Raw genomic sequence first — 18,744 nt, forward strand, 5'->3', positions numbered from 1 at the left:
TATCATTATCATCACCATCTTCATCATCATCATTATTTTTAACTTTAAGTATGAGAGCTTTTAATGTTTTCTAAAAATAATTTCTTGGTTGTCCCATCTTAGAAGGTAGAATTATGTACAGCTCCACGGGACTCAGTTTTTCCTGGGTCAGTGTGAGAGCTGGTTTTCAAAAATGAAATGTCAGAGACACTAGTTTGCAAAGTTTCTTTTCCTATGAAATTTGTCTGTGAAACTGGAGAATATGCTCCCAAAGCAAGAGGAATCATTGATATTATACATCAGAAGTATAAGGTGATTATCGTGGGAATATAAATGTATTGTCCAAGATAATAAAATTGCCACAGAAACAAGCACAAGCATGCCATATAAGATGGTCGTGGTCACAGCCCCTTCCTGTCACTGTCCAGGATGCTTTAGTTTCATTTTTGTACCTGCTGGATGGTTGACACACCAGGCCGGGCCACCGAAGGCTGGGCTTGCGGTACTGCTGGAGGAATGGCTGGAGAGGTAGTAGGAGGGGATGACACCTCATTTGGCTTCTGGAGTCTGACAAATGATTAAAATATAGATAATAAAACAGCCCTATCATTGTGTGTGACAATATTCCAGCAAACCTATGTAATGCCATCACTGCTTACATTTGGTTACGATTAAACTATTTGCTCAGTACTATTTCACAAAAGTTACTGAGGGCTTCCTTGCATACTTGGTTAGGCAGTACAAATGCAGAGCTGAACAAGACATCAATCTTGTCCTTGAGTGAGTTGCTCTCAGTGTAGTCGGGGAGTGAAGCATATTAACAACTGGCTGAGGTTCAAGACAAGTGCTGTGGCAGAAGCATACACAGAAGATAATTTTTTAAAATTTATTTTGTTGCTGCCTTCTGTATTTTCCTTCTCCCTTCCATTTCATGTAAGAGGAGGCCAAGCTTTTAAGTCTTTGCCACTGGAATTTTGGCATGGCAAAAAAACAAAAAACAGTATCATCAACAATAAAAAAACAGAAATAGCCTGAAATCAACAAGTTCTTTAAGTTTAGGCAAATTAAGTTAAAGAGATTATTTGAAAGGCAAGAAAGCCAGGAAGTATCCTTGAGAAGGTTGGGGAGGGGAGATTATTCTGGTTTTGTTGGGGAGAAGAGAGGTCTGTGGCTCCTTCCAGAAGAACCTGAGTCCATAGGGGATTGCAATAGAGGACAGAAGCTCCCAGCCTTACCATAGCTATCAGCGCGTGTCAGGAAGCAATAAAACCCTGGACTTGTCGGGACCTTGAGGACTGGTATGTGGGGAGAGATGACAGATTACAGGGTGGCCTTCCCTTTCATCTGGATGTTACCTCTCTTTGCCTCAGCTTCCTCATCTCTTAAATGGGGGTATAATAATTCTTAGCTTATAGAGTTTTTGTGAGGCTTAAACCAGGTAATTTATGTAAAATGCTTAGAACAATACTGAGCAGACACCAAACTGTGTGCTCGTTCTCTGTGTATTCTCTCTCTGGATCCTGTGTGTGTGTGTGTGTTTTCTCTCTTTCACATGCACACACAACCCAGGGATGTTTTTATAGCCCTGAAGGGGAAAAGAGGCACTCAATAATGACTGAGACTGAATTTTTTCCCAGCTAGGCAGGATGGGGTCTCAAAAGCAGAACTTTGAAGTGATGCAAAGACCATCAGAACCTCCAAAGTATCCATTTTATTCTTCTACCTCAATAGAATCTCCAATTTCTAACTGAGTACATGGCTACCCCAAATAAAGATTGTATTTCCCAACTTCATTTTAGCGAGGTGTGGCCACATGACTACTTTGTGACCATGGATGTGAGAGACAGCGATGTGTGCGATTGAAGAGAGATGACTTTAAAAGGGGAGGGGGCCTTTACTCCCTCCTACTTAGACCAAGAAGGTGAGGGCCACACTTAACAATGGTGAAGCAGAAGGCAGGAAGCAGACTGGAGCCTAAGGGGATGTGAAATCCAGATTTTTATGTAATTTAGAAATAAAATGTCTATCTTATTTTAATCATGGCTATTATGGGTCTCTAATACATACAACTGAAGCCAACTCCAAACTACTACAAGTAGATTTAAAGGAAACAAATACATAGGATATTTTTTGCTTGCTTAAGTTTGTGCATCAAAATTCATGGCAATTGTGTTTGTAACATGTGCTATGGGAGCCTTGAGGAAGGAGTGATGAACTTGCCAAAAAGGCCTCGAATGGGGAGGATATTTAGACAGGCTTTTGAAGGATAAACAGAAGTTTTCCAGGCAGAAAAGGGAATATGAAGATCCTTAGCAAGATTAACAGCTTGAAAAAGGGCTGAAAAGGAACTGCACCTTGTGTGAGTGAGATGACAGCAGTGTAGAGAGCTTGGGGTAGGGGAAATGGAGGTGGGGAGGTGCTGTTACTCTCCTGAATAAGGTTTTGCATGCCATGTTGAGATATTTTTTAATGTTGTTTGGTTTGTGTTTACATTTTGCTGTAAATAAAAGATCTTTTTAAAATCAGGAAAATGGTGGTATCAAGAATGATCTCTTAGAAAATAACTGGGTGTAGTTGAGGCACTAAAGAAAAGCTTTTCATTGGTGTAAAACAGGCAGGAGAGAATGAGGCACTGACCCAAAGCCATGAGGTGGGGAAGAGTCCTTCACTCTGGCTATGGATTTTTATTTCTGCACAAAAGTTCAAAGTAAATGAACTTGTGGTCGGCATTCCCTTTATCCAGTGTATGGGCAGATGAGTCATAAAATAAAGACAAAAATAAATAAATAAGAGGGTGGGGGCAGGGGATGAGATATTCTGGGTCTTCTTTTTTACTTTTTTTTTTTGGAGTAATGAAAATGTTCTAAAATTGATTGTGGTGATGAATGCACAGCTATGTGATATCGTGAGCTATTGATTGTATACCTTGGATGGATTATTTGGTGTGTGAATATATCTCATAAAATTGTTTTTTTTTTGAAAAAAACTTTAAACAAATTATCATCACAAGTTAGGGACACACAAAGGATTCTGAAGAATAAGACATGATTTCTGCCTTGAAGGATCTTACCCTCTGAGGAGGAAGACAGAATATGCTGACACAATTAACAACTTTTCAATTGGTCTTCTAAATATTGCCATTTGTTTCAGAAAATCTCAGGAGTAGCTCCGATATTCGTTTCTGGTTTCCATGCCCTTGATCTACAGCCCCCTTGGCCTGAAATGCCCTTTCCTCCCTTGTTTTGGGGGTATCTAGCTACTGAGCTTTTAAAACTGAGCTGGGACAGTGACTCTGTGAAAACTTTCCTGATTTCTCTTTCCCTCGCTAACCAATAAATAGTCCTTTGTGCCAAGTTCTATGTACCTTGAACATGCTTACATCATAGGGTCTATTACACTTGATTATTCATACTGGTTATATGCTTGTTATACTTTCTTGCTATACTTGCTGAATATCTTTCCTCTACTGGACTATGCATTGCTTGAAAGCAGGAGGCATCTGAGTGTTTTTTGGGTTCATTGCATCCTTTAGGTGCTCAATCAGTGGTTGTGGAAATGAATGAATGGGCATATGCAACTTTGTTCAGTATACGTACGATCATTTAATATATATATTTTCATTTAATATATATTTAAAGAGGACACTAGGCACAGAAAGTTTATGGCTTCCCCAGATTATTCATATGAATAAATATATGTATATATGTATATATATATTTATATATATATATAAAATTTAAGATCACCAGGTTTTGTTTTTGTAAATGCTATTGTCCAACTAGATTACATGAATTTTTTTAACCACTGGGTTATTTATTTACTTCTTTACTCTGTAGAGATGGATATTAAGCTATTTCATAGGTGATACCTCATTTCTGAGCTTTTAGAAATACTAAAATTAATCTTCTAGGCAAGACTTAAGGAAAGAAGAGTCTTCCCCAGATCCACTCAATCTTTCCTTTTGAGGTCATACCCTGGAGCCACCCTTTCCTGCAGACGTCAAGTTCTAGTAACCAATTAGCAACTTTCTTGGGATCTGAGGCTATAAAATAGAATTACCGATTCATCTCTTCCTTGTTAGGGTCCCCTTCTGAGTCAGAAGAAGAAACTCCTGAAAAAATAAAAACAAGACATAAGGGTTTTTTTTTTGTATGCTGTGTGGCAGGGTCATATTTCATTCTTTTTCCATGTGAGTATTCTGTTATCGCAGCACCATTTGTTGAATTTTTTGTTTGTTTGTTTGTTTTGCTTGTTTGTTTTTGTTCTGGGGGAAGTGCACGGACTGGAAATCGAACCCAGGTCTCCCGCAGGGCAGGCAAGACATGAAGTTTTAAAAATGATAATTCCTTAAATTAGTTTCTAGGCATAAAATATTGGAAATAACACTCATTTTTTTTCAGATGAGGAAACAGGCCCTAAGTACTTGAAGGACTTGCTGAGGGTCACATGGCTCGTTAGTGAGAGAGTTCAAATTGACTGCTCAATTTCCGACCATTCTATATGTCAAATACGTGTTGATGCTTTGGACTAACAGAGCAAGTCTCTACAGACATTTCTAGTGGATTTAAATCCTCTTGGATTATGCAGATTGGATAAGAGAAAGGATTACGCTGGATTCCAAACATTTTAAGTGTAGGTGGAGGCTCTTCCGTTCAGTCCTAATATTAAAAGTCACATTTCATCTTAGAGTGGGGGTATTTGAAGCCCTGTTGCTATAAACAAACAAACAAAAAAATCCACAATCCAATCTCAGTGCAGTTAGCAGAGCTTTGATTCCGGATTTACTCCTCAAGATAGTGACTTCCAGGAAGATATAACTGAGCTAAATCTGGAGGTATTTATTGAGCATACAATGCCCTTCTATTCATGTATTTATTCTATGAATGTTTATTGACTACCCACTATGTACTTGGTATTAATAAGGTATTGGAAATATAAAGAAGAATGAGACAATCCTGGCTCTACAATCTAGTGGGTAAATGGGCACGTACACCATAACAATACACTTTGTAAGTGCTAAAACCACGGCATACTCATATAAAAACTTAGGCAGGCATATAAGGAACTTAAGGTTGATTTCTTCCTTAAAATTAGTTGATTTCATTTGCTGTTGGTATAAATGGCTTGCCAAGCCCCCCAACTGATCTCCCTGCTTCTACCCTTGATTCCTGGCAGTAAATTGTCAACCAGCAGCCAGAGTGATCCAGCTTACTAACTCAGGGAGATCATAGCACACCTCTGTTCAGAATCCTGCAGAGCTTCTCAATTCCCTCAGAGTAAAAGCTGAAGTCCTTGTGATGACCTACAGGCATCTACAAGATTTATTTACCTGCGTCACCCCTATCCCCCATCTTGAAATTCTAACCTCATCTCCCATTACTTTCTTCCTTGTTCTTTCAATTGGGGCCACATTGGCTTACGTCTGTATCTTAAGACAGGTACAATCTCACCTCAGGACCACTGTACTTGCTGATTTCTCTGCCAAGAGAATATGAATATCCTTGTGGCTCACTTCCTTACTTCTTCCAAGTCTTCAGTCAAATGTGACCTTGTCAGTCAGGTTTTCTCCGGCCACCCTGTCTAAAATTGCAACCTATACACATAGACACACACTCATTCATACACATACCCATTTACACACACATTCTTACACACAAACATGTACTCACATGCACACCTATCCCTTTTCATATTTATTCACACACATACCTTGTATCCCTTTTCCTTGCTTTCTTTTCCTTCTATAGTGTTTGTAATTCCTATCACACTATATTTTATCTCATATATTTTCTGTTTCTCCTACTAGAATGTAAATTCCATGAGTCTAGAGAGTTTGTCTATTTGGCTCCATTGCTGCATCCCCACGGCCTAGAAGAGTGCATGGTAGAGCAGGCCTTCAATAGACATTTGTTTATTATAACTATACCTCTTAGGAGTAAGTACCATGCTCAAAGAGTCTCTGCTTTTACCTTCTATGTAAATCTCAGCAGAAGTTGAATCCGTCCCATAGATATTAGAAGCAAAACAGGAATAGCGCCCCGTGTCCTCTTCAAAGGCTTCAGCAATGGTCAGTGAGTGGAGACTTCCTGCCTGGATGATGTGAATGTCTGGGGAATTTTCAAGTTCCTTGCCTTCACAGTACCACCTGAAAGGAAGGGAATATGGACATTGGCTATGACCAAAAATGTAAGAACTGGTAACATATATTCCCTAAGAAGAAAACTGTGGCAAATTTCATTTCTAATCAGAATATTAAACAATTTGTTACTATGGTATTAGTTGGTTGTAGCAATGAAAAGAGTTGGCACATTTAAACTACATTGATACTTTACTCAAGAAATTAGAAAGTGGCTCCTATTAAGAATGATTTAAATGAGAGAAGGTGAGGAAGCAAGCACAACCTACCAGAAAGAGCAGGAACTTTCACGTGGAACTTGGAATTTGCGGAATTTTCTCAAATGACCTATTGGTCTCTGTAATATGCATTAAATAAGTGCTACTTTATATTTATTTGGGGAGGTTCTAAGATGCCAAAAGTTTGTGAGGTGGAGTACACTCATTCCCTACTATTAAATTATATCTGACATAGCTAAATGAAAATTAATTTGTTCTGTTATCGGAGTAAGGAGTATGGGTCATACATGTGCAGGAGTGGCCCCATCCTGGAAAATAACCTAAGTTATTTTTATGTTCCTATAGGTTATGGTATTTTATTTCAACTCTATATACTTGAACATTTATTAAACTTATATTTATTTATTATACGTTTTATATATATATTATAATATATATAACATTTGTTATATTCTATTATAACATAGATATTTTTAGCGAAAAGATTACACAAAATAATACATAAAATAATGTTTAAAATGTGGATTTGCATAGGAAATATAATAAGGAAATGCACATTGAATCTACATTGAAATCCCATTTCTCTGGTCTTAAAGTCTAAAAGTTTTACCATTCTCATACACTGTAAAATGGGAAAACCCCTATGAACGGAATTTGGCAATATCTACCAAAATTATAAATGCATTTGCCCTTTGACCTACCAACCCCATTTCTGGGAATCTGTCTTACACATACACTTGCATACATATGAGATACAAGGTTTGTCATTGTGGCATTGTTTGAAATAGAAAAAGATTGGAAACAACCCAAGTGTCCATGAAATAAATTATGATATATTCACACAATGAAATCTGTGCAGCTCAAATAAAAGACTAAGGAAGCTCTCCATGTACCGATAGGGAAAGAACCTAGAATATCTAGTTAAATTTTAAACAGTGAGAATCAAAATAGTGCATGTAGGGTGCTAGATTTTCTGCAGCAAACAGCAGGCAAGAAATAAGAGAATATATCCATGTGTTTGCACAAAGGAATCTGGGAAAAGAAATGAAAAACTAAAGTGACCATTTATTGAGGATGAGGGGAAACAAAGTAGTTGAGAGCAGTGTAACCCCCCCCTTTTTTTTTGCATGGACAGGCACCAGGAATTGAACCCGGGTCTCCGGTATGGCAGGTAAGAATTCTGCCACTGAGCCACCATCACACCGCCCAGTGTACCCCCCTTTTAAGTTGTTTAATTTTTTAGATAATATTTATTAGTCTACAGCATAATAAAAGGTAAACAAATATGGAGGTTTTAACCCTACGATGTCAAAAATTAAGGAGTCCTGAAAGTTGCTGATCTTTACTGTTATTTCCTATCTGTTATTTTTTGCTTCCCCTACTAGATTTATAATCCATGGGGGAGACTTAAAAGATTTATCCCCCTCTATAATCCTAGCACCTATAACGGTGCCCTGGCACAGGAGAGGTACTCTGAAAATATGCATCTAATGGATTTGCTAAAATACAGAGTAATGGGGAAAATGCATAGCTAATGTTTTATAAGTATTTTTACTCGTGTCATCAACTTCTATGCCAGTCTTTGATTTCTGTGTAACAGAGGCAGTATATGCAGCTGCCAAAATGGGTTTATAAAGCTCCCAAAGCATAAATCTAAGGAAGGCCCCAAGTAGCGTAAAGGAGCCCTCAGTGCATGGGTGCTCCAAATGCAAATACTGGGTGCCAGCTAAACATTTTCTTATTGAACACATGCTTATCTTTATCTCCCCCCACCCCTTGAGAAATGCCCCTAAAATAAGAGAAAAGGAATGTAAAAGTAATAACCTACAAGGACAAAAAGAATGGGAAGTGAGACAATAGTAGACCTGAGACCTCAAACGAACCCTGGAAAGCAGATTGAGGGGCCAGGCGAGCAGAGAAACCTCAAAGCCAAGTACCTACTTGGAGATGTCAATGAAAGAAGCCATTTTGTGCAGCAGAACTCCAGAAAGTTCCGGGATTTGGAGACACAAGGTTGCTAATAATGGAGAAGGAGATGGGCAGCTTAACACAGGGGACTTGGTAACAAGTTTGGGAAATAAGCATTTAGACACCCCACATCAGGTCGCATCTCCTCGCCTAAACAGTCAGAGGATGTCCCAGGACCATGGCTGACTGCAGGCTGAGCCGGCAGCTGCTCCGTACTGAAACAGGAAGAAGGAGGCTTCAGATGGGATTTCCCAGGGAAAAAACAAATGGGCCCAATACCTGAGATGTTTGTGTGGAACTGAATATTCAGGAAAAGTTTTCCAAATGTATTGGAGAATTGAAACAAATTCATGATAGGACCACAAAACTGAATGCACATGAAAACAACATTGGTTAACTCTGGAAGAACTAAAAGTTGTCCAAGAAAGGAAACATTGACTTTTTTCAAGTGTAAATGACACATGCACAGTAATAATAAGATAAACGTTAAATATTGCTTTAAACAACAACTGTGTAGCCCATGATGAACTCTGGGATCTGTCTTTCAAAAAAGCTTTGAAACTATTGCTTTTTTTGTTTCTTTGCATATATGTTATATTATAGAATTAACAAAAAGCTAAAAAAACAACAACTGTGATATAATTATAACTGAGAAGATGAAGGAGGGGTAACGGGGTTGCTGGTTTAGTGTAGGGGTGCTAAACTCGCAGCTGCCTGAACAGGGAATCTAGTACAAAAATACCTAACGTCAGCACACCAAGAAATAGTAGCACGTTACAATGGCTCTCAAAGTGTAATTCAGTTCTGTGAAGACGAAACAATTTTCATATAATACTAAGACACTGTTTGCCATTTTCACTGCATTGACATTTTCACTGATGGAGCAAAAGCAACAGTGGATAAAATTGCTCATGCGTCAATAGCACAAATCAAGCGACTAGTGGTCATTGTGCCCTTCACTGCCCTGCTCACAGGTAAAAAAGCAAAAAGCCAGTTTCACTTAAGAATGTCCTAGTTGAAGCAGTAAAAATTATTTATGAAATCTCAACCTTGGGTCCACATCTTTTTACTATTCCGTGTGGTAAAATGGGAAGTAGCATAAAGCGTTTCTGGTGCCTATGAAAGAGCACTTGTGTAATTGAATTGAGAGTTGAACTAGCGTTTAATTCATTAAATAATATTTTAACTTGAAAGAATGGCAAACTACAGTTATTCAGACTTGGGTATTCAGCAGACATTTTCTCGAAAATGAAGGAAGTTAAACCTGTCATTTCAAGCGAAGATAACTGACAGTATTTGTTACCACTTTAAAAAAAAATTTAAGCTTTCAAGGGAAAATTAGAATTTTGGAAAACTATTTCTCAGAGCAGGTTTATAGCTTTTCAATATTTAAGGGTTTTTAATGAAATGTGGTGATATTAACAAATGTGATTTTTTGATGTCATATAATTAAAGTGTGTCAACATTTGGAAGATATGCATTATTTGGTGAACCACTATTTTTCAAATGACTCATAGGTTGTTATCTATTCAAAGTCAAGACAGACCAGTGGATGTTGATATAACAGAGTACAAAAGTTTATTGCTTTGGTTTCAGATTTCATTTCACCACTAACCTTTAAGAAACCACTACTAGCTGAACACTGACATACATCAAACAAGAATAGCCACAATTATATGAAAAGGCTATTAAATTAATCTTCCTATTTCCAACTACATATCTGTTTTCAAAACCTGAATGTAGAGGCCGATATGAGAATCCAAATGTCTAACATTAAGTCACATATTAGAGGGATTTGCAAAAATAGACAACAGCGTTACTCTTCTCAGTGCATTTTTTGTTTTGTTTTGGAAAATACAGCTATCTTTCCTAAAATAATTTTTATGTTAATATATTTGTTATTGTTATTTTTAAATGAATTAATGAATAACTACTTCTAAATGCTCAATTTAAAGTTCTAATGTGGAAATATTTATAAGCATAAAATAAATATTTAGGCCCTCAATAACTTTTAAGACCATAAAAGGGTCCTAAGAACAAAGTCTGAGAAGCACTGGCATAGTTTTTAAAAATCTAGTGATAAATACATATGAAGCAACAAAGAGTCAAAGTGAAGTGTTCTTTAACATTTGACTTGTAAAATAATGTACCTGTATTAATTTGATTAAACAAATATAAAGAGCTATCTCAAAAAAGTTAAATAAACATTATATAATTTTTTCATATAAACATTATAGGATTATGTCAATTCTTTTGATAACATTTCTTATCCTTACCAAAATGAGAGTGGAAACGTCTATGAGCAATTGGATACCCAGAAGGAGATAAGTGGAATGATTCAAACGCCCAAACTCCCTGTCAAGAGCCTTTCTGTCCTTTCTCAGATGGCAAGGGTGACTTCAGCCAGATCCAAAGAACAATCAGTAACCGCTGCTCTGAAATTAACACCATGACCCACTCAGAAATAACATGCCATCAGGCAGCCTGTGGCAGCATTGTTAAAATTTACCCAATTACCCTAAAGACTTTTGAGGGTGAGGAGGGAAACCTACTTTTCTCAAATGTCTGCCCATGTTAGGAAATGCTTTCATAGAAATGCCCTGACCAGCTGTGTGTTTTTAGAACGCCAAATCCTCATGACGCTTACAGAATGGCAGTGGGTGCCAGATGTGGTTCATGGCCCAGCAGAAATGAGTCAGTGATCTGGGGAAATGGGGCAGCTCCCAATGATGAAGGACCTACCTCTAAGGTACTAGAATAGCTTTCTAAATAAATCTGCTAATTGGGCTAGCGACCAAGCCTGTGAAAGAAGACAAAGAAGAGGCACATTTTTCAAATTTAACTGGACTCTTTGGCTAAATACAACTATTCTGCTGTTAGGCTATTATTTCATCTGAAATATGGCTTGAATAAATGTTACAAATCATTATTTTAGCTCATTAACAACTTTGAAGTGTAATTTAAATGTGTTATTCTGACACCAATAATAATGCTTATTAAAAGAAGAATTAATCAGTCTTCCCTTAACCCTACCCCAGGCCTTCCAATGTCCCTATCCTACCTCCTATTATTTCCTCTCCCAATATTTTCCTTCATGGAACCTAGATATCATTGATAATTATGTATCTGTGTGTAGGTTTATTTATTTAATGTGATTCTCCATTACTGGGGGGAAAACACCATTATCATGTTTATTTTGTTTACCACTTGTTTATCTGGCACCTAGCACGGTGTATGTACATCATAGATGCTCAAGAAAATGTTTGTGGTGTGACGAGTGTAAGGTCTGAAACAAAGCCTAAAATAGTGTATTTATCTACTGACATTTTCAACTTTCTCCATGCATTAGAATAACTTATATGATGATATACAGAGTGTACCTGGAATATATTGGACGATAAGATAATAGTAAAGTTTTTCTAACAGCACTCAAAATTATGCTGGATATGTGACACAATTCAGTGTTTTGTATGCTCTGTTAGACTGATGCTACTGAAATTCATTTTCATGTCCAATGGCTGTATTCAACTCAAGGGAATGTGGGGATATAAGTAGGGAGGATATGTCTATACTTTAAGTTTTATTAAACTCTATTGAATTCTTCCAGGTGGGAACTTCTTGATAATTTAATAAAAGTATAAATAAATAATTGGCTAATAGCAAAACATCAAGATCAACCCTTTTACTACATAACCAGTTTTAGACATGACAAAAGGGAGGTGGGATAAAAGTAAAAATGAAAACAATTCCTAAAATAAGTTTCGAAGATACTAATATAGGATGACATTATTTTGAGCAGGACTGACCAAAAGCTTTTTATTGGCTTTCTTTTAGTATCCCTACTTTTTCTTAGTATTTTTTACTATATTAGCAACATGATTTAGTTATTTTAAGTTTATTGTCTATTGCCACCCACATCATCTAGTGTGAAATATGGTAGGAAACTTTGCTTTGTCTATTGCTGAATAGCCAGCATCAGGAATAATGCCTGTGAAACAGTGGGTGCTGAATGATTTTTTTTGAATGCATGAACGAATAAATGTATCACATTTTCCAGTTTTGTTGATGATGCAGTGCACTTGAATCTTTCCAGTTTTATACATCTTTCTTTCTTATATTTGCTATGTAATCATTTTTTCCAAGATAAATTCTTTGATTTGTTCAATTTGGTACCTCTTTCATGGTGCTAAGTTTCCTCAGCTCTTTGAAAATGTAGCATTTTTAATGGATATTGGTTCTGGTTACAAGAGGTTTCTAGTGATTGAACTAGAAACTTCAACTAGGTTTCTAGTTGAAGAGGGGCAAAATATGATCTCAGGTGTGTACTGTGTTCCAGCAAGCTTCCCAACCCTCCAGGCTATTGATGACTGTCTGGGAACCCACCCTGCCTCTCCAGCACACATTTGCTGCTCTGACCTCTGTGGACATGGCTGGGCTTGTTGCTCAGTCCAAGCAGGGGAAGAGGAACTGACTACAAAGCTGCTCTGAAGGTAGTTCCCAGATTAATCATCAGGATTGCCCCAGGTCCCCTTCTACTTACTGTATATGTTGCCTCTGAGCCTAGAACACACCCAGAAGAGTTCCTGGCTCTGCAGCAGTTCTGTCTGTAATAGGATTTGGGCTTTGGATTTCCTTGGCAATCAGATTTTATCTGCTTAGAGGCAGATTTATCATGAAGCTGTTGAAGCTTCAGATTTCCACACCTGCATGGTTCCCTTCCAAAACCTGTACCTGATTTTTTTCCCACAAATTTACATTATTTATCTTAAAGAAGGTTCCCCTAATTGTATAAACTTCAGGACCCACAAAACTTGGATCTGTTCTTTGCAAATGCTTTCTACTTTTGAGGAATTTCTAAAATTTTCATGTTTACAGATGACATTCCACATTGTTTTCTGGTTAGGCTTCAGAGTGTTGGGAGGGAGGTAGATCCATGTGCTCCCTATTATTATGCTCTCCCTATTAATTGTTAAATCACCTTTTTTTTTTTTTTTTTTGACATGGGCAGGCTCTGGAAATCGAACCCAGATCTCCAGTATGGCAGGTGTCCTGGTTCGAAAGGAAGTATGTCCCCTAGAAAGGCCATGATTTAATCAAAATCCCATTTCATAAAAGTAGAATAATCCCTATTCAATACTGTATGTTTAAAACTGTAATCAGATCATCTCCTTGGATGATGTGATTTAGTCAAGAGCGGTTGTTAAATTGGATTAGGTGGGTCTTGATTTGTTTACTGGAGTCCTATAAAAGAGGAAACATTTTGGAGAAAGAGATTCAGAGAGAGCAGAGAAGAACAATAGCCATGAGAGCAGAGAGCCCACAGGCCAGAGATGAAGAAGGAAAACACCTCCCGGGGAGCTTCATGAAACAAGAAGCCGGGAGAGAAAGTAACAGATGATGCCTTGCTAGCCATGTGCCCTTCCAGCTGAGAGAGAAACTGACTGTGTCCGCCATGTCCCTTTCCAGATGAGAGAGAAACCCTGAACATCATTGGCCTTCTTGAACCAAGGTATCTTTCCTTGGATGCCTTTGATTGGACATTTCTATAGACTTGTTTTAATTGGGACATTTTCTTGGCCTTAGAACTGAAAACTAGCAACTTATTAAATTCCCCTTTTTAAAAGCCATTCCGATTCTGGTATATTGCATTCCAGCAGCTAGCAAACTAGAACAGCAGGTGAGAACTCTGTCACTGAGCCACTGTTGCACTGCCCTTAAATCACTTTTAATCTGGTTTCTGTACTAATCACTCTCTCAAAACTACTCTTAGTATGGTCACCAAAGGCCTCTAGGTTATTAACTCAAATGACGCTTTTCAGTTTTCATCTCATTTGACCTCTAATTAGTATTCAATGTAGTTGACTACCTATTTCTTCTTGAACTAACTCTTCTTTTTCTTTCTTTCTTTTTTTTTTTCAAATGACTGACTTCATCTTCCTCTTACCATTTGGTAGGGATCTTCCCAGTGTCCTTGGGGGGATTTTACTTGTCTACCCAAACTTTAAATGCTGGAATTCCTTGGCAACATGATCTGAACAAAAGTGATACTCAAAATAATTAACAACCGATCAAATTGGATGCCACAACCACAGAAAGATGGAAGCCATCAATAGCCTATAGAGCTATCCTGGTGGTAATGACTAAATATTACCCTCTGGTCATGTGACCAATTCTTGTCTCACAAAAGTGTGAGAAAGAAAATTACAGGCTAATTTCATCCTCCAACAAAAATGCATAAATTCTAAACAGAATATTAACAAACCAAATCTAGTGATATATAAAAAGAAATATGAACAAGTTGCATTTATCCCAAGAATTCAAGGTTGGTTTAAGATTATAAAATCAATATAATTCATCATAATAACAATGTAAGGGAAAAATCATTTGATCATCTCAGTAGATGCAGAAAAAAAGTCTGATAAACATTCAACATCCATTCATGATTTTTAAAAATTTTAACCTCCCTTAACAAAATAACTTACAACAAACATCCTACCTAATGGTGAAAAGCAGAAAGCATCCCCTTTAAGTTCAGAAACAAGACTAGAGTGCCCACTATCATGACTTCTATTTAATATTGTACTGGAGGTTTTACTAAGACCTCAACAAGACAAGAAAATGAAATACACAATACATTATTAGAAAGGAAGCACATCCAAAGACATCTATAGATAATTTCTCATGAATTTAGCAAGGTTGTTGACTCAAAAGCCAATACACAGAATTCAATTGCATTTCTCTATATAACAAGCAGAGAGCATAGTTTTTTTGAAAAGGTACCATTTATAATAGCATAAAAATGAGGTACCAATGAATACATCTAACAGGATTTGTTGAACCAGAAAAAAATATGAATCTTTATTGAAAGATATTAAGGAATGCCTAAAAAAAAATGGAAAATACACCATACTTCTGAATTATGAAGCCTCAATATTTTAAAGAGTCAGATTCTCCCCTAATTGATCTATGAATTCAATGCGGTTAAAAAATCTTTATTCAATCTTTAATGGAAGGTGACAAGGTGATTCTAAAATTTATATTATAGAGCAAAAGGCCAAAAATAGTAAAATATCCTTAAAATGAAAAAGTTGGAAATCAAGGACTATTAAAAATCTATTGTACAAAAGCGGCTAAAGAAGTGTAACAAATAAGGTATCAGTGGTTGAAAGAGTTCAAATATAGCCGAGAGGCTACTCTGGAATTCACTCCTATGCAAGCTTTAGTTAGACATTACTAACTATGATAACTTGCCAAATCCTACCAAAACCATTCCTGCTAATCCTAAAGAATACCTAAGGCATTATATAAAATTCTACAAAGGTTCCATGCACTCAGGTAACTTTCCAGAAACTTGCAACCTCCAGATGGGTCCCTGGACCAGATAAATCCTGAAATGCAGAGGGGCCAGCCTCTCTAGAACTTCAGCTAGTTTCATCCCCCTATCCCATATTAATGACAGCCCCTTCCAACGTGATAAAGTTAGGCTGTGCATAGCCCAAATACCCCTAAAGAGTGGGAGAAAGTTCAAAGGTGTTGGTGGAGTTGTACAGAGAAAGTAGGGTTTAACAAATGAGTATGATTGCTGAATCGTTATATTGATATTTCTTTAAGTGTCTAGTGTCTTAGAGCAGCTAGAGTAAAAATCTAAAATTATGGAATTGTAACCCATTCCAAACTCTGAAATGTCTTCTATAACTAATTGTCATGATGTGCTTGGAAATGTATTGCTCTTTTGTATGTAGGCTATTTTTCACAAAAAAAAGAAAAAATAGATTGTGATGATAAATGCACAGTTATATGATGATATTGTGAAACACTGATGGTACACTTTGGATGATTACATGGTATGTGAATATATAATGTACATCAGTAAAAATTTTAAAAACTATTGTAGTGAGATAAAGGAATCATAGAAGAAGAATGGAGAAGTAGTGCTAGATCCATTTATTTATGGAATTTTTTTTGTTTGTTTTTTATATATATTTTTTGTATTTTGTATTTTTATTTTTTTCTCTATATTATCATTTTATTTCTTTTTCTGTTGTCTTGCTATTTCTTTTTCTAAATTGATGCAAATGTACTAAGAAATGATGATCATACATCTATGTGATGATATTAAGAATTGCTATTTATGGAATTTTGATTTATGATAGAGCTGGCATTGTTGATCAGTAGGAAAAAATTGTACATTTTTAAAAAGGTGCTGGAACCATTGGTTACCCAACCTTTAAAAAAAAAAAAATTGGGCGGGCCAAGGTGGCTCAGCAGGCAAGAATGCTTGCCTGCCATGCCAGAGGACCCGAGTTCGATTCCTGGTGCCTGCCCATGTAAAAAAATAAAATTAAATTAAAAAAAAAATGTTAAAGAAACGGGGTCCCTGCCTCACACCATACACAAAATCAACTTTAAATGTATTGAAAACTATTAAAAAATTTTAAAAATTCAAAAATATAGACTAAAAATGTGAATGAGAAAATTGTAAACTTTTAGAAGACAATATAAGAGAATATCTTTATGACCTTGATATTAGGAAGAATTTCTTAAACTAGATACAAATTATAAAACAAAACCATAAAGGGAAAATAAATAAATTTGACACTAAAATTAAGATTATCTAATCACCAAAAGATACCAGTATAAAGTAAAAAGACAACTCAAACTGAGAGAGCATAGTTTCATAATGCATATACCAATGATTTATATCCAGAATATTTTTAAAAGTGCTGCAAATCAATAGGAAGAAACCAATAGAAAAATGGGCAAATATGTAAACAAGCCCTTTATTGAAAAGGAATCCTAAATGGTCAGTAAACTTATGAAAAAATGCTCAGCGTCATTAGTAATTATACAAATGCAAACTGAAACCACAATGAGATAAACATCATAACAACTAGACTGACACAAACTTAAAAGTCTGATAATATCATTATTAGCAATGGCGTAGAACAACCAGAACTATTATACAATATTGGTAGAAATGTAAATTTGAACAAATTCTTTGGAAAATAATTTGGTATTATAATAATTGAAGTTGTACATACTCTGCCAGCAATTCCATGCCTAGACATACTCATATACCAGAAAAGGCTTGTGCACCAGAGGAATATATTGAAATGTCTATAAAAGCATTGTTGTTATTAGGAAAAAATCTAGAAACAACCCAAATGTACATTGAAGTATAATAATCTAGCCATACAATAAAATATACTGTAGCAATGCAAATGAGTGAATTAGAATCACGTGCAACAACATACACATACATTTTAGAGAAACAAAACAAGTAGCAGAAGAATATATACATTATGATTTCATTTATAAACAATTTTTAAAATATAAAACTTATTATTTTTTAAATCTTTTATTGTGGAAACTTTAAAAAATGCATAAAGTAGAATATAATAAATCCACATATCACTCAGCTTCAACAAATTATCAACACATGTAATTCTTCTATGTTTCCCATTTCTCCCCATCTTGGATTATTTTAATGCAAGTCCAGGATTTTGTGTCATTTCACCTGTACATACTTCTTTTTTAATATTGTTAAACAACTATGAAGCATATGTTATACAACTTTGAAAAAACTATAACTAAAAATATAAAGAGAAAATACACATTTTGGCATAGTGGTTACCTCTGAAGGGGAAGGATGTGATAGCATTGAGAAGAAACCAGACTTAAAAAATAGTGATCATGTGAGCATGCAGATGTTTGTGCCACCATTCTTATGCCATATGTGTGTTAACATTCTTCAGCCTCTATGAGGTTAAGAGATTGATTAAAGAAGGTTGGTAAACAGATTGGTAGGTAAGTGAGAAGGACTTCTATAGAACCCTTTGTAGAGTGTGACCTGTATTCTCTGGAGTTTTTGGGTTAACAGAGGCTTAGACCCAACTCTTGCCTCAAACCTTTAAAGGCAAAAGGCCCTCTGGCATTGCCCAAGAGGGAAGAACAAGAGAGAGAACTTCAGTGGGACCAGTCTACTTTCTAGAATTTGTAAGGGCAAAGATTTGGGTTTTCCCACAGGCCAAGTGATTCAAAAGAGACCCACCTCAGAGGACCACCTGCCAGGGTAGGATGACTCCAACAAAAGGAGTCTGCAAGTACTGCTGGAGTAAAGACTAAGGAGTAGGTACTAAAACATTAGCTAACGATTACAACTGGAACAAGGGAGAGAGCAGGGAGAGCTCTTGGGAGTCAAAAGGAAGGGTTTCTCTAAGAAATCCCAAAAATGCACAGCACAGAAACAAACAGCAACTTGTTAAAACTCAGATGGCTGGGTCTCATCCCCAGGGATCCTGCTTCGGTAGGTCCAAGGTGGGGCTGATGAATTAGCATATACTTCAAGGTCCCAGGTGATTCTGATGATGCATTTTGCTTGTTTTTGAAGTTTCTAACAATCTAGCCTCTGCTCCCTCTCTGGACCATCTCAAGTAATTGCTT

The 18,744-nt window shown here is 36.5% G+C and overlaps 1 protein-coding gene across 1 annotated transcript in view; it reads right to left on the reverse strand.

The window, feature by feature from the left end:
* The window catches only part of MYPN (myopalladin), a 93,614-nt gene that overhangs the window by 58,914 nt on the left and 15,956 nt on the right, over positions 1–18,744 (reverse strand). The window contains exons 3-5 of the mRNA XM_077125118.1: positions 5,949–6,124; positions 4,039–4,090; positions 432–546 (exon numbers count right to left, since the gene is read on the reverse strand). Of these exons, the coding sequence (XP_076981233.1) occupies positions 432–546; positions 4,039–4,090; positions 5,949–6,124 (343 nt within the window). The remainder of the gene's footprint in view (positions 1–431; positions 547–4,038; positions 4,091–5,948; positions 6,125–18,744) is intronic.

This window comes from Tamandua tetradactyla, chromosome 13 (genome assembly GCF_023851605.1).
Source record: "Tamandua tetradactyla isolate mTamTet1 chromosome 13, mTamTet1.pri, whole genome shotgun sequence".
In the NCBI taxonomy this organism is placed as follows: Eukaryota; Metazoa; Chordata; class Mammalia; order Pilosa; family Myrmecophagidae; genus Tamandua; species Tamandua tetradactyla.